The sequence below is a fragment of the Mauremys reevesii genome, linkage group 16 (assembly GCF_016161935.1).
Source record: "Mauremys reevesii isolate NIE-2019 linkage group 16, ASM1616193v1, whole genome shotgun sequence".
Lineage (NCBI taxonomy): Eukaryota > Metazoa > Chordata > Testudines > Geoemydidae > Mauremys > Mauremys reevesii.
In genome coordinates, this window is record NC_052638.1 from 24600736 (window position 1) to 24617184 (window position 16449).

At 40.6% G+C, this 16449-nt stretch overlaps 1 protein-coding gene across 5 annotated transcripts in view; it reads right to left on the bottom strand.

Annotated features, from left to right (window-relative positions):
- ANKRD27 (ankyrin repeat domain 27) overlaps positions 1–16449 on the bottom strand; it is a 72607-nt gene that overhangs the window by 27004 nt on the left and 29154 nt on the right. For all 5 annotated transcript variants that reach the window (XM_039503250.1, XM_039503249.1, XM_039503248.1 and 2 more), the window contains 9 exons: positions 15984–16073; positions 15071–15198; positions 14447–14529; positions 13513–13628; positions 12337–12429; positions 11735–11932; positions 11330–11389; positions 11111–11230; positions 4655–4699 (listed from right to left, as the gene is read on the bottom strand). In XM_039503250.1, coding sequence (XP_039359184.1) covers positions 4655–4699; positions 11111–11230; positions 11330–11389; positions 11735–11932; positions 12337–12429; positions 13513–13628; positions 14447–14529; positions 15071–15198; positions 15984–16073 — 933 coding nt within the window. The remainder of the gene's footprint in view (positions 1–4654; positions 4700–11110; positions 11231–11329; positions 11390–11734; positions 11933–12336; positions 12430–13512; positions 13629–14446; positions 14530–15070; positions 15199–15983; positions 16074–16449) is intronic.

A 16449-nucleotide genomic window follows, 5' to 3' on the forward strand; every position in this document is an offset into this window, starting at 1 on the left:
GGTAACTCACTTGAGTTTCCCAAGACCACATAACATATCAGTGTCTGAACCACAGTAAGACCCAGGCCTCAGATTTCTAATGCGCTAGACAACAGTGCTGAACCTTCTGCTTTACTGTTTAACTCCTTTAGGAGCATCCAGTAGTTGTGAAGCAGTCAATACACACACACACACACTTTGTACAGTCTACCATCTTTATATTCAGTCACAGCACAGCACAGGAGCGCAGAGCTCATACAAAACAATAAAACATTCTAAACACAACATCCCTCACTAGCTTACCCTTCCCTTAGGAGTCTGAGACGGATCATTTGTGTTCTGTCAACCAGGTAAGCAGGGTCCTCTGCCCCCTTGCCTACCCTGCTCCTGCAGCAGGGTCCCTACTCTTAATCTGGTGCAAAATGGCTCTCCCCCAGTCCTTTCATAAGGCTCCTGCTGGGTTCACCTGCTTCTTTTGGTCTCCGCCTGGTAATTTTCCATTACTTACAACCCCATCCTCCCTTCAGACCAGAGGAGGAAGTATCTTCTCTCAGCAAGAGCAAACCCTCTGTCCCAAGATACAGTAACTCCTCATTTAATGTTGTAGTTATGTTCGTGAAAAATGCGACTTTAAGCGAAACAATGTTAAGCGAATCCAATTTCCCCTAAGAATTAATGTAAATGAGGGGGTTAGGTTCCAGGGAAATTTTTTCACCAGACAAAGACTATATTATATATACACACACACGGGCAGCTCTAGGCATTTTGACGCCCCAAGCACGGCAGGCAGGCTGCCTTCGTCCGCCGAAGCTGCGGGACCAGCAGACCCTCCGCAGGCAAGCCACTGAAGGCAGCCTGCCTGCCTGCTGCCCTCGCAACGCCGGCAGAGCGCCCCCCCGCGGCTTGCCGCCCCAAGCACGCGCTTGGCGTGCTGGGGCCTGGAGCTGCCCCTGCACACACACAGTATAAGTTTTAAACAAACAATTTAATACTGGTACACAGTGATGATGATTGTGAAGTTTGGTTGAGGTGGAGGAGTCAGAGGGTGGGATATTTCCCTTACTGCTAAATGATGAACTAGCAATTGGCTGAGCCTTCAAGGGTTAACTCTCTCATTCTGCAAGGCAGCAGGAATGGAGGGAGATATGCGCATTTCCCTGAAGTACACTGCCTTGTTAATTAGATCAGCTTGCTGAGACCCCAGCTGCTGCAAGCTCCCTCCATCCTGAGCCCTGCTCAATGGAAGATGGGGTAAGTGAGGTGCAGGAGCAGGGGGGAGGGGACACCCTGACATTAGCTCTCCTCTTCCTTCCCTCCCCCTCCCAGCACATCAAGCAGGGGAGCAGCTCCAAGGCAGAGGGTAGGAGCAGCACATGGCAGTGGGAGGAAGGGCACAGCTGAACTGCAGGCAGCTGCTGCACAGGGAACTTAGGGGAGCAGGGAGCTGATAGGGAGAGCTGATAGGGGGCTGCCGGTCCACTCTGGTTCCAAGCCCCCACCAAATAGCTACAAGGGGCTGCTCTTCCTGCAAGCAGTAGACAAAGCAGGCGGCTGCCAAACGACGTTAAACCGAAGCATTACACAACTTTAAACGAGCATGTTCCCTAATTGATCAGCAATGTAACAACGAAACAACGTTAACCGGGACGACTTTAAGTGAGGAGTTACTGTATTTGACTTTAAACAGAAAAACACTGAGTGTTGATCCACATACAGATAAGCTTTCCATGGCACAGTAATTTCATGATACAATTTCGTAAATCATCTCTGATTCAGAAGCAGTACAGACAAGACCCCTAAATCATCACAAGTGCCTCCCTGACAAGACACTTTGGCAGCATTTTCAAAAGTGTCCTCCTCTTATTACACATGGCTGAGTTTTTGAATGCCCAATTTGAGACATGTGGGGCCTGATGTTCAGCTTTGAGCAGCCACAACTCCAACTGAAGCCAATGGGAACTGCAGGCACTCCACACCTTTGGGGAAAAAAATCTGACTCTCAGTGGTCTGAAGTTGGGCATCCAAAATAAAAGACCATTTTTAGAAATATGGGACTTAGCCTCTCTATGTCTCAGGTTACCCATTTGTAAAACATGGCAACAATATTTACTCTATGTGAGTCTGAAAATAAACAGAATATAAGATGTCCCCAGCCCCGGACAAGTGGGTATCACTATCCCATTTTACAGATTAAGAAATGGTCTCACAAAGTTAAAATGTCTAACGACAGGAGGCAATAAGGACTAGACATAGCTCTAGCAACCAGCTAATCTGTGTTCTACTCTTACTTTTGACAATGACTTGCTGGGTGACCGTGAACTAATCAATGAGGTCAGGTGTGTAAATGTGGGGTTTACATGTTTACTTAACTAATGAGTGTACAGTATTACTCATGGTTCTTTCCTTTTCTTAATCAGCTTGTAGGTAAACTTATACCTACCATCTGACTGGTACAGAAGACACTAGAGCAGTGGTTCCCAAACTTGTTCTGCCACTTGTGCAGGGAAAGCCCCTGGTGGGCCGGGCCGGTTTGTGTACCTGCCGCATCCTCAGGTTCGGCCGATTGCAGGTCCCAGTGGCCGCGGTTCACTGCTCCAGGCCAATGGGAGCTGCTGGAAGCGGTGCGGTCGCTGCTCCAGGCCAATGGGAGCTGCTGGAAGCGGCGCGGGCCGAGGGACGTACTGGCCGCCGCTTCCAGCAGCTCCCATTGGCCTGGAGCTGCGAACTGCAGCCACTGGGACCCGCGATCGGCCGAACCTGCGGACACACCAGGTACACAAACCGGCCCGGCCCACCAGGGGCTTTCCCTGCAGAAGCGGCCGAACAAGTTTGGGAACCACTGCAGTAGAGAATCAACTACATAATATATATTATATTCAGACAGATTACTGTATGATGTTAATCCTGGTATGTGTTACCCTATGGGAATTTTTAGAAAGATTCATTATGTACACAGTGTACATAAACCCAGTATATCTTATACTCTGTTACAGGGTTTTCACAATCTTCTGTTTTATGATGAGTATTAAAAAAAAATGTATACCCCCAAACTTAGAGCTCTATTTTTTTTTAAATGTCAGCTGCTATTTTTCAGTAAAATGTCTTCAAAAGTACCATAATTTTCAAGTATTTCAGAAGAAAAGAAGGAAATTGCTATAGTAGCTCAAATGTAACAAGACAGACAGTAAGTAATGCAAATTACAGGATCTAAATGTTCATGTTCATATTGCTGTAGAAGTCAGCTCTTTATTGGAAGTGAAGTACAAAAGTCAAAATATACCCAAATTGTGTACTATTTAAACCCATTTTTACTCTGTACTTGCTGATGACATACAAATGCCAATTTAACTTTTCATTCATGGTCTCTGCTATTGCCACAAACACTAAATAAGAAAAGCCAGACTTCCATCCTACAGTATATGCACATGCACAAATATGTTATATATGTACCATTTATACACTGTGAACAGGGAGTGCTTAAAATCAGCAAGTTGAAACTTTCTGTTCAGATTGATTTTGAGCTTTGATCAGTCTCTACTAAAGGTACTGGCAACTTGGGGTTCAGGAAGTATTTGCCAACTTCAAATTTTCATAATTGCTATAACATATGAAAGAAAACCGAATTGTGAACTTTCTTGAAGTTTCAGCTCTTTGCACATGCAAACTGGGGTAATGTGCACATTTTTTAAATGCTGGCTTTAATTCACAAGGAACAATAGTGTATAAATTACTCAGAATAAAAAAAACAGAAGAGGGAATATAACAGAAAAAAACCCACAATATCCTAATAATGTGGCACCCAAAAGAACTCCAAAACCCATAAGCCTTATTCATAGAGATGGAGACAAAAACCTCTGGAGCAGCAAAAAGCACAAGGATTCAGAAAACACAGAAGAAAGGAAAACAGTAATACAGGAACAGTGACTTTGCCATATTCTTCTCTTGCTGATACTGGAATAAATCTGAAGAAACTCTAGTGAAGAGATACACCAGACCAAAACTAGCATAAGCAAGAGGAGAATCATACACCGTTTTTTTCTGGGATTCACTAATGTCCCAATTTCACCGGCGGTGGGCAACTCTAGGCCTGCCACCTAGATTATTGTTTGGTGCTACAAAAATAATGATCAAAGCAGTTTCTAATATGCATTTATATAGTGCCCTAAAAGTAGCTGCTATCTGAGCTGGAAGCCATTATGACCAATTCTTTCTTCGGGCTGGAGTGCTACAAAGCACATTTGAGGAACTCTGTTCTAAATGAAGTAAGCATAGAATACATCAGCTTGAAGTTTGTTTTATTTTTAAAATCACAAAGTCACCAAATAAAAGAATAAAACTAATATATTTCAAATCAATGAATAAAGAACATATTTAAAATAATTATATCCATCGTTTTCTCCTTTAACAGACAATATTTTATATTTGCTCAGATCTAAATTATTCTCTAGAGCACCAAGTAATTTCAAATTAACTTAAAAATACTGTTAGCTGAGTACTTTTGGAATGTGAAATGAATATTCACAGCAGCATAAGTTAATCAGCACTTGATTCATATTTTTTTTTAATGAAATTGACCATGCACTCTCCATTCAGTGTTATGTGTAAACAGCTTCCTCAACTTCAGCAGGATAGCTGGGAATTCAGTACTCCACATCAAGTCATTCTAAGAACTTACCATTTCCAGATCTCCATCAGCAACTGCTCGTAAGAGTTTTTCTATCTGTATATAAAATCAGAAAAGGGAATTTTAGTTGCTTTAGTAATACTAGTATTAAACTGTACTCTGAAAATCTAGTGTCCTTTATTAACCTCCTAATCTGATGCTGTAGGATTACAGCTGGCCCATTTCAGATATGTTGATAAAAACATTTTCCCTTAAAACTTTAACTTATGAAATACAAAAGCTGTATAAGGCCTATAGCCATTCGATGATTTTTGAATTGCGCAGCAGAAGATAATCATTACTTATCTAGATATAGAACACATATGGTGCATATGTAAATAAGCCCATGCTAGTTAATACAACAAATACATTTTTTGACTTCACCAGCAATTATGCGTATACCTTTATTTAGGATCCAGCATTACAAGGGAAATAAAAGCTATTAAAGGCATGTAGCTCCCCATGGATGATGCTACTGTTTGGGGCTCTTGCTAGGCTGGTAGTTGCCAAAAGGGGTCTCTTTTTTTTCCTTTTTAAATACTAGTTGAGTCAAAACGTGGTTTCTAGTTTTGCATTTCTATATCTGCATATTAGTGGTTTGTAGTAGTTGTAAGTTCTACTCTACTTCAGTGTTGCAATGAACATTGTCAAATTGGTCCCAAAAGCTAAATTTATTCTAAATATGGAGTTTGCTTTTTTAAAAATAATTAAAACTTACTATGACATTACTCAAAAGGTATGGTATAAAAACATGCAGTATTTTTGCTGCACCTGCAAAAGCATGTTAAAAGCTCTTTGATGACCTGGTATATCAGCATTTTAACAAATATTCATAGGGCTGTGCTATCACTAGTGATACTAGTGTATAAAAAGATGTTTCGGCATAAGATACTGTGGCAGTTGACCTCATTTCTAAATTAGATTAACATTTCAGCTTCTATCTAGAAATTTCTACCTTGCACATCACTGGTAGTATCTGTCTGTCTTTTACATGTGATCAGACACATTCCTTTGCCAGACAGAAAGGGTATAACTGATACGTGAACAAAACATTTTCAATTTCCAAAGAACATACTGCGATTAATGGAGAGGCCTATTTAAAATTACTCATTCAAGTATTTTTGAAGGCACATTAGCAGTCATATTATGAACACAAAATAAATAAATTAATCATTAAATACAAGTCTCCTTGTCCCTGTTACTAATACCAACTTCGATGATTAAAACTGAATTTATTTTTCAACATTACACCACTTGGACCATGATGATAAAGGTCTGAGATTTTTTGTTGTTGTTTACATTTGTATTGCTTTCAGTTTCGACAAAGAAACAGACTAACTGGTTTTCACTTTTTGGTTCTCATGCATTAGCTCAGTATTTCAGTGCTGGAATTGCAAAAACCAAAAATCTATGTTTTGTTATTAAAAAAAATGAATGAATATATAATTATATATTGCAACAAATTTATTACAAAACCTACATTTAGGGCATAAACTACTTAATATCTCTAAATAATTTCTAGATGAAAATACATAATTTATTGTTTTCTGTCCCATACAAAATTAAAGATGACTTCTGGTTTGGATAAACAGAACTGCTACATAGGCCCAGATCCTGCAATTGGATCTGCATGAGTAGACCAAATAAATGGAGGAGCAAGTGAATTCAATAGGGACTCAAGAATCTCCCAGTAAGGATCAAAATGTAGGACTGGGGTCTTAGTTCTTTCTCTGACTTATTTTGGAAGCTTTAGTCTTAGGTTTCTTTTCTCTACAAATATAGTAAGAAAGAAATAATCAGCTGGAGAGGAAAATACTGTTTATTTGGGATAATCTCTTTCTCCAGACTTTTGGGGAGGAGATTGGGATAGGTGTTTGAGGGCAAGGGACTCTGAGGCTAGAGTGATTCATGGGTTCCACTCCCCCTGTTTTCATCCTGGTTTTGGGGAGGTTGCTAAAATTAATTTTGTTAGATTACCATATTTCTAATATATGGTAAAAGCAATCCAGGGATAGGCAATATATGTTTGTATAAATCTACAACAAATCAAATCAAATCAGGGAGGTCTGTACTTTTCCATAACTTTCTAATTAGGTTGCCAACTTTCTATTCTCACAAAACCAAACACCCTTGCCCCTCCTCCAAGGCACCGCCCCCCTGCTCCCTCCATTCCCCTCCCCCCCCCCGTTGCTCGCTCTCCCCACCCTCACTCACTCATTTTCACTGGGCTGGCTCAGGGGGTTAGGGGTGTGAGAGGGGTGAGGGCTCTGACTGGGGGTGCGGGCTGGGTGGAGTCAGGGCTGAGGGGTTTGGGGTGCAGGAGCGGACTCTGGGCTGGGGGATGGAGCCGTGGGGTTCGGAGTACGGAAGGGGGCTCTGGGCTGAGGCAGGAGGTTGGGGTGTGGGAGGGGGTACAGCCTCGGGCTCTGGGCTTGGAGTGCGGGTTCCGAAGTGGGGCCAGAAATGAGTGGTTCAGGGTGTGGAAAGGGGTTCCAGTCTGGGGGTTGAGTTGTTGGGGGGCAAGGGCTCCATCTGGGGGTGCAGGCTCTGCAGTGAGGCTCAGGATGAGGGGTTTAGGGTGCAGGAGGGTGCTCTGGGCTGGGACTGAGGTTGTTTGGACGGGTGGGAGGGGGATCAGGGCTGGGGCAGGGGGTTGGGGTGGGGTGGGGGCTGCGAGGGCTCCAGGAACATGGGGTTTGAGGTGCAGGAAGGTGCTCCAGGCTGGGACATGCCGCTGCTTCCAGGAGCTGTAGGGAACCTGCCTTAGCCCCGCTGCGCTGCCAACTGCACTATTAACTGCCAGGTCAGCAGTGCTGACCGGAGCCACCAGGGCCCCTTTTCAACTGGGCATTCTGGTCTAAAACCAGACACATGGCAACCCTATTCCCAATCCACCAATCAGGTGCTGCTGTTTGGGAAATGGAACAGACTGTAACTTTACTATAGGAAATTGACACTTGAGAGCAGTAGAGATATTATGCCTATTGAAGCAGTGCAACTGCACAGGGCTCTTTCAGAAGCCCCCACACAACACAGTAGCCCACAGCATAGTTTGAATGCCTTAAGGCAGCAGCTACATAGCAAACTTTTCAGCCATCATTCAATATCAGTGTGGCTCCACCAGCTGTAGCAACTGTGGAAGCCATAGAGTAGACAGGACTCTGCCATTTTGCCATCATATTGCCCAACACTGTAGGCTAGGACAGTGGTTCTCAATCTTTCCAGACTACTGTACCCCTTTCAGGAGTCTAATTTGTCTTGAGTACCCCCAGTTTCACCTAATTTAAAAACTACTTGCTTACAAAATCAGACATAAAAATACACTGTTACTGAAAAATTGCTCACTTTCTCATTTTTATCATATAATTATAAAATAAATTGACTGGAATATAAATATCGTATTTATATTTCAGTGCAATACTTGAGCCTGTTTTTCACTTGTGAGCCTTGTCTGAATTCCAAGCCCCACCACCCAGGAGTGAAGCAGGTAACTTAACTTCACAGGAGGCCCCTATGGCATGGAGCGCCGGGCAGTTGCCCTGCATGACACCTCCTAATGTCATCCCTACACTTGTGACCACCCCCCCAAACCCATCCCATGACCACCAGGGGGGGCTGCATCCCCCAGGTTGAGAAACATTTATCTAGATGAGTTGAGTACCCCCTGGAAGATCTCTGAGTACCCCCAGGGGTACACATACCCCTGGTTGAGAACCACTGGGGTAGGAGACTTACTACAGTGTAGAAAAGGCTTTTCTGTTCCTCCCTGCTCCCCATTTAGAATGCTATGCTTTGCCTTCACTCCCTTGGTGCCCCGGGCTATGTGTGCGGGATGGTGTCACCTGAGGCTGTAAAACCTCAATTGTCAAGGGAGGTTTACCACAATCTTGGGATTGTCACAGTCAGCAGGGATGTCCTGGGCATGCAGAAATGCGGCATCTACTCAAAGATGAAGAGGGTCTTAGATGGGGACTTCTACAGGTTACTTTGCATATTGTTACATTAAACCTGTGTCCAACTCTGCCAGAGAGATCAAAATAAGGTCATGACTATTGTCAGAGTCTGATCTTATAGCTTACAGCCTTACAGTAATAGAATGGGATAGTAGAGATACACAGCTCTCTGGTCATCTCTCTGTTAAAACACTCACATCCTTATGCATCCAAGAACACATGGGAGTTTATCATCAGCAACCTAGTCAGAGGAACATTGCCATTTGTTGTGTAGCTTATGCATGATTCATTAATGGTTATAAAAAAGCCTGGCACCCCTCCAGGTTCTTCTCTCCTCAATGGAAGAACTGTACCTTCCTTTGCATGCAAGCTCACAAGATGCAGAATTCCACCTGACACAGTCTGCTTCACTTCACCCACTTACTTGCTATTTTGTTCCATTGCCAGAGGGTAAAGCAGTTATTGCAAGATCCAGAGGTGAGAAATTTCCAAAATTATTTGCCCATCTCTTTACTAATGGTTCTTTTCCATGGTGCCGGCAAGTCATTTGTGTAGGACACCAAATAGGTCTCTCCTTCATTGAATTGTTTGGACAAAGTTATTTAGCAGCCAGAAACGTGGATGGATTAAGACTGCATTGACCCCTTAGCCCATGTTCTAATCCTACAGCCTATAGAGCCAATCCTGCCAGTCTCCTATTAATTCCAACAGCAATTCCCTACATGGAGAATTTGCAGAATTAGACTCTGGTCTTCTTGCTTAGTGGGAGTAATAGCAGTGAGCCCATGTGAAACTTGGCTAACAGTAATGAACTAAAGTTGGATTACAGAAAAGCCATTAACCTCAACAGACTAAGGTATAAGCTGCTAGTAATCTTTTCTCCTGGTTTGAACTACAGACTTAGCCTTTGGAGTGTGATAAGTTTGTCCCTCTAAGAAAAAAACAAATCCTCAATCTGTTATTGGGTGAGATTTTGTGTGCATTATACCTTATTTATGGAGCAACATTACTGGGCTTGGCTATGTACACACAGACATGGACCTGTTATAAGGATATTACAGTATAAATTACACACTGGGAAAAGTGTACACACAAATAAACACAGTATCCAAGAAGAGATTGATAAAACCACAGTGTGAATTCACCTTTTCCACTCATGCTCCTTCATGCTTTTTGGAGTAATTATCTAAGAGCCTCCTAGAATAAATGTTTTAAGAAGAGATTTGAAAAGAGAGGAGAGATGTGTCCTTTTTTTTGGTAAAAGGAAGGAAAGAGAATTCTAAGCAAGCGGTAGTATGGAAGGAGACAAAGGTATTTAAGAGGGTGGCTTGGAAGGAACAGAGGAGTAGGAAGAGGAAGAAGAAATTAAACCTGAGAGGTCAGGGTGGAGTTGAGTGGGGCTTGGGAAGGGAAGATGAGAAGTACGGGTTTGAGGTGGAAGGTGAGAGGAAGTGAATGTGGAAATTCAAAGACGAGTGACCTGGTAAGAATGAATTTTATCAGCCACATTTTGGATATATTGGAACTGGACAAGTGACATGCAGGTATGGCAGCAGATGAGATATATTCCTTATGATGGTCTGAAAATTGACTTCCTGTGGTTTATTACAAAAGCTAGTCCTTTGCACTTCATCACGTTCCTTGTCAACTCCCTGTGTAGAATCATCTCTTTTCTATTATTAATTTTAAAACATACCATAAGATGTTATTTGATTCTGATGCTGACTTTTATAGACAGAATGGAAGAGTGAAAGCCCTCAGGAGCTTACGCACACACAGAGCACCCAGTTAACCACATTGCAATATTAACAGCTGCAAGGTACACTTTAAAAAAAAAATACAGTTTCATCATTAACACTTCCTAAGAGTCAAGCAAAAATGTATGCTTAGATAGCAAGGTGATAGCCAATACTCGGAATAGCCGTGCTTCACCATCTGCCATAACACCAGTAGTGTGCCTCCTCCACACCCAGATATATGTAGTGCCAGGTGTCTTCAGAGGTTTTCCTCACACTTGGAGAATGAGTCTTTACTTGGCACATTTCTGATACACACACAAAGCAGGAGCTTGTTATTCACAGTATTCCAACCCAATAGGTGCTCCACTCAGTGCTCCTGTACCGAGAAGATTCCTACCTAGTGCAACAGTACTGAAAGACTTCATTGTTTGTGGAACCATCTCTGACTACTTACTTATGCTTAGTGAAGTGCTGAGAAAGTATAATACATGAACTTTCTTTCCATGGAATCCTTCTCAGAGCAGGAAAGTCATAGTGTGTTTAAAAGAGACAAGTGAGGATTTTTCCCTTTGGCTGAAGTGAAAAAACTTCCATTGCCCTTTCCTGGAGCTCTCCCTTAGTTTACTATCAGTGCAGGACTAGCTTATACTTATTGCTTACTGTTAATTAGCTATCCCAGACAGCTATGTCTGGGGGGAGTAATTAAAATGACACTGTAGAACTGGCACTCAAGGCTACCTTTGCACTGCTAAATACCAAGCTTTTATTACTCTTACCTCTTTGTAATTATTTTTAACTTCTTCTTGTCTGGTATCTGCTGACGCTGATGACAAGCTGGAGACAGATGATCCTCTGCTGAAGGTGTCTGCTGAATGCTGAGGAGACCTAACTGGAGACTTTAATCAGGTCAACAAAAACAAAACAAATAAGAGGGTTTACATCCTCACGTTAAACAGTTAAAATGTATGCAAAAGATTAGCAACTCACACTGTTACCTCAGAAGCACTCTGTCCCCTTTCAAACGTTATGTAGTTTAATTCCATCAATGATAAAATCTGCAGAAAAAATATTAATGAAGAGATACAAATGTAACTCAATTTTAACAGGAATTTACTGATGGAAACACAAATTAGCCAACCACTTAATATCAGCAAAACAGATTATGACAGATCAGATTAAAGCAACAATTTGCACTGTTTACGTTCCATATTAAAAAAAACCACTGCCATGCATTTTAAGATGTAAAATATGAGCTTCCTTTCTTAAAAGTGAATGGAAGTTATTTCTAATTGTAAGAGTATATGCCCACATATCCCATTCACAACTAAGCTTCAAATACAGCTAAATCACTGTGGAAATGCATTTTAAAAACCTCCCTACTAGCAGATTGGGAAGAATACCTTGGAATTTAATGCACACTGCAGGGAAGTCTCTTTCATACGGTTTTGAATATCTGGGTTGGCTCCATTCTGCAGCAGCACTTCTATTATTCCTTGATAGCCCCAACGAGCAGCTATATGGAGGGGAGTATCTCCTTTTTCGTTACCAGTATCTAGTCTACAAGAGTGTACATCATAATAGACTAAAGCTTTGACACACTGGAGAGAAAAGAAAAGCCACCAATGAATTATATCACTGGTCCCCAATCCACATAACATGTGCATTCTGAACAGTAATGCTGGTTTTATTGCAGATCCTAGAATCTACTCTCTGGGGTAGGTTTTTGAGGTCCTATCAAATAAATATCATTTTTTAAAAGGCCACAATAAATAAACAATACAAGGGACCCATATAACTAGGCTTTCTAGCAACTACATCAATGTAAACGGATACCTACATTAAACAAATATTATGATACAATAAGGTGCCAGTTTATAATATAAATTAAAGAGTCATCCTGCAAAACTGTGTTTTATTTACTTTTTTAAATAAATAAATGTAATCCAAATTGGCATCACAATTATAGGATGTCTATTAAGTTTGTTACAAAACAATTACTTACATCCTCATGACCGTAAGTGCAGGCTAAATGAAGTGGAGTATTGCCATTATTGTCTTGAACATCTGTACTTGCCTTATAGTGCAATAAGAGAAGCTAAAAAGAAATTCAACATCTAAGAAACAGAAATTTAATGGACACACAATTGTTACTGCTGTAGCACCCTTTAGGTTTCTAGGATGATGAATTACTATAGTACAAATAGAACCACATCTCTTCTGCTTTAAACTAGTAAATAAAGATGGCTGTCCTTGGCTTCGTGCCACTATTTTGCTCCAGTTCTTGTCACACACTATTTAAAAACCACATAGTGTCTCTGCAAACTGACTCTAAATCATCCACTGTAGTGAGGTACTACAGCACAGATAACATGGATATTCACTCAGTGTTCTAAGAGCACTGTAAAGGAAAAGGCACAATGGGTTTAATTAAGTGCATCATTTCATCCCTCTCTCTGAATTTCTTAGTTTTGAACATCTGAGTTGCTGCAATATTACAAAAAAAAAAAATTTTTTTTAAATTCAAGTCTACAACTGACTGAACTGTATGATTAGTCTATTTTCAAAACAATCTTTAAAGCATTGTATTTATTTGACTGGTCATAATAGCTCTTTTGCATCAATCCAGAGCAGATATTCCACCATCCTATCAGTCTATGCTAAACATTAGCCACGACTAAAAAAACATATTGAAAAATACTATGAATACATAATGACTAACAACTAATGACAACAATGACAAGCCATACAAATCCTACTCTGAACTAATGGGCTTACAAAAGGTAACTGGAGATAATAAGGCTACTTTGAATTATGGCAATGCAGAAAAGCATATTCATTTGGCAAACCTCTCAAAATCTAGTTTTCAAACTAACTTATAAAATGTTAAATAGAATTAAAAAAAAATACTTTAACCAAGAAGACAGAGGAGACTAGAATTTATTCCCAACATGAGATCTTGTAGATCAGAGACAATTTTGACATCTGGATTATAAACCTATAAAGTTTAGCATTTAATTAAAATGCTTAAAGGCCCTGAATTGTGATAGCACACAATTATAATGAAGCTTTTACATCTCTGAACAATGGTATCAGTAGGACAGCAATAGTTAGATTTGGTTTTTTCTTCACTTTATATAGGTGTTAAAACAATTCATTGGTTAAGCCTTTCAGTGCTTACTGTAACGTTCTGATATCCTTTCTGACAGGCAAGGTGAAGAGGTGTTGAACCGTGGTAATCTGTAGCACTGACTACAGCTCCTTTGGAAACTAACAGGTCAATTAATGACGCTTGCCCTATGGAAAATATGTGGTCATTAAAACTGAGAAGTAAACATCTCACAGGAAAAGTTACTTTCAAACTAAAATGAGAACTTCAAACCTTGACACTCTTCATTCTTGTGCACACTGCATATTTGCTTTTTTAGTGCTTGCTCTTTGTAATGAACAGTCAATATACTACAGATTATTCAAGGGCACAGCTCAGAAAGGGGCCACTCACTGCAACTAAACTGCACTTGTATATCTTGAGGGTGAACAGGGAATGGAAAGTAAACTGATGTCACACAAAGTGCTCTGCCCTTGGCATATGTATTGTGCAAGTCAAAGGTAATAAAAGCAAGAGGAACAGATAAAAAAATTTCCAGAGTAGATTAATGTGTCTGCTTACAAGTCTGAGGTCAGGACCATGACCCACATTCAAGGAGTGGGGAGGGATAGCATATATCATGACACATGTACTAGATCACAGGATGTATACAAGACTTGCCACATATCCTATTACAAACTGATAACATATCTCCTTTCTGAGGATACCTCCTAATCTACCCATCTGTCTGAAAGAAATGCCACCATGGCAGCCACCAAGGCAAAAACAAATAAGAAGCCAAAAGAAAATGCAGACAAGAGCACCTGGGCTGAAGGGAAGAATACAAGAGTTTCATTCTGGGCCAGGATTTCTGTTCGTCTAACCCATAAGCAAAATACAGTTCACGCAAAATTAATCACAGAATGTAAGGTGAAAAATAAGCTAATGTGTCCCCTCTTTCAAGGACTTAATGAAGAGTACACAGAAGGTAAATATTACGCAGTCATGGAAAGACAGCAATACTCACCACAAATAGCAGCTATATGAAGTGGTGTGTATCCCCTGTCATCTCTGGAAAACGGAGTGACAATGGAAGGATCATTCATTTTCCTATAAAACAGGGTAGTTTTCAAGAACATAGGTTATCTGTATACCAGGTACTGGAGAAAGTTTACAATCACACACACACACACACACACACCCGCCCACACCATAGTTTTCAAACCTATTTACCCTCTACTATTTCTCATTAACAGATTATTCCATATGGGTTTTTTATTAAACCAAAAGAAAAAAAAATCCAGACATCTATTCTTTTGGCTGCGAAGTCCAAATTCAGAGAGAAGAGTCACTCTTTAATGTGTCCAAAGGACGTCACACTATCTCCCCTCTATGGGAAACTGAGCTCCCAGCTTTTCACTACTTTCCTATTCAAATCTGCATGCATAATTCTGAGACACCTACAATTTCTTCTGTCCCTCTCAACCTAGATATATACACACACAATCCTAAATGCAGCCAATATCCTCTCCAACCAGAAGCATTTTCTGGACAAGGCACTGCACATTCCAGTATTGCCCTCATACTCCAAAGGAAATCCTGGAACATAGACTTTTAGAAAGCTTTTCATACGGAGATGAAGAATCCTTACCCAGAAACCAGTTTCTCACAATTGTCACAGAAACAGAGTGGGTGACACATTTTCTGTACAGTGTCTTTATCACTGTCACCTTGACTTAGTAATCGTTCCACTTCCTCCTGGTTACCTGAAGCAATATACTACAAAAAGCCAAGAGGAGAAAGAGTGAGGCATTGATGTGAAGAAGCTTAAAATAAAACCTACTTCATCCACTGAAGCACAAAACCAACGCAACCGAGTATGAATGAAGCACTAGAAGCGCTGGTGCAAGGCTGGATAGGGCTGCTGCACATAATCTCCAATGAGTTTTCAGTATAAATAGCCCTTAGATCTGATCTTAGTTTGCTTTCCATTAAAAAAAAAAACTTAAAACAAAATTCACATTGTCGTCTTCCAGACTCAGTTACAACAATGTCCGCCCTCTGTTCAGACACATTATTACTAGCAGTCTCTAGCCATAGCTGTATAATTAGTAGCTTTGCTTTGTCTTTGCACAGGTGAAATTCTCTTTTGATCATTACATTATGAGATTAACACAATATGTAGGAGATGGGAGGTGACTGCACTTTAGATGTTTTTTTCAGCAAAACTTATTGGTTTTAGGCACCAAAGTCTCTGGAGACTAACAGCCATTGGCATTGCATCTCTGTTTTAATGGGCTATTGACTATTACAGCAGTACTATTCCAACTCCATTTGTTTCTGTGCTAGAATCTGTAAAAACACACTGCCAACTTGCAGAAGCTTTGGCACAGAACTGCAATGCACTGATTACCCAAGCACCTCTTTATAGTCTAACGTATGGCTTCTTGGCACTCCAAAGTAGAAGCAGCATGGTGAAGTCATTATGAAGTGTGTGTTATAGTCTAGAAAACTGTGTGTAAGAGATTATATATGTACAATGTTCTGCAATGCAGATTTTTCACCTTGAACAAGCAATCTATTGGGGTTGTGGACATCTGGGACAGCAAGTTCATTCTTTGTCTCAAGAACTTGTCACTAAACCTCTCAGATTCCTGCAAAGAAACAAGCCATGTCAACCAGTGTTCCATATATTAGTAAAAAGAAAGTATTTTTATAAAAAAAAGTTATTTTTAAATATGCAATACATATATTTACCAGCTCTTAGCTTATGTAACAGGTTAAAGCCTAAAAGTTTGATTTAATATTTAAAATCCTGTATCAATGACTTTGTACATTTGTACAAGAGCATTCCCCGTCACCTAATTGGATGTTAGTCCATAAAATAATCCCAGGGCACCCCTTAGACATTTTAGTACTAAAACATCTGAGTTTCATTAACAAAATAAAAGTAAGTTTTTCTATAAGAAAGACCAAAGTAAAAGCAGCTTTTGAAGTGGCCAAGTTAGTGCGAGGTGTGCTTCATATAAA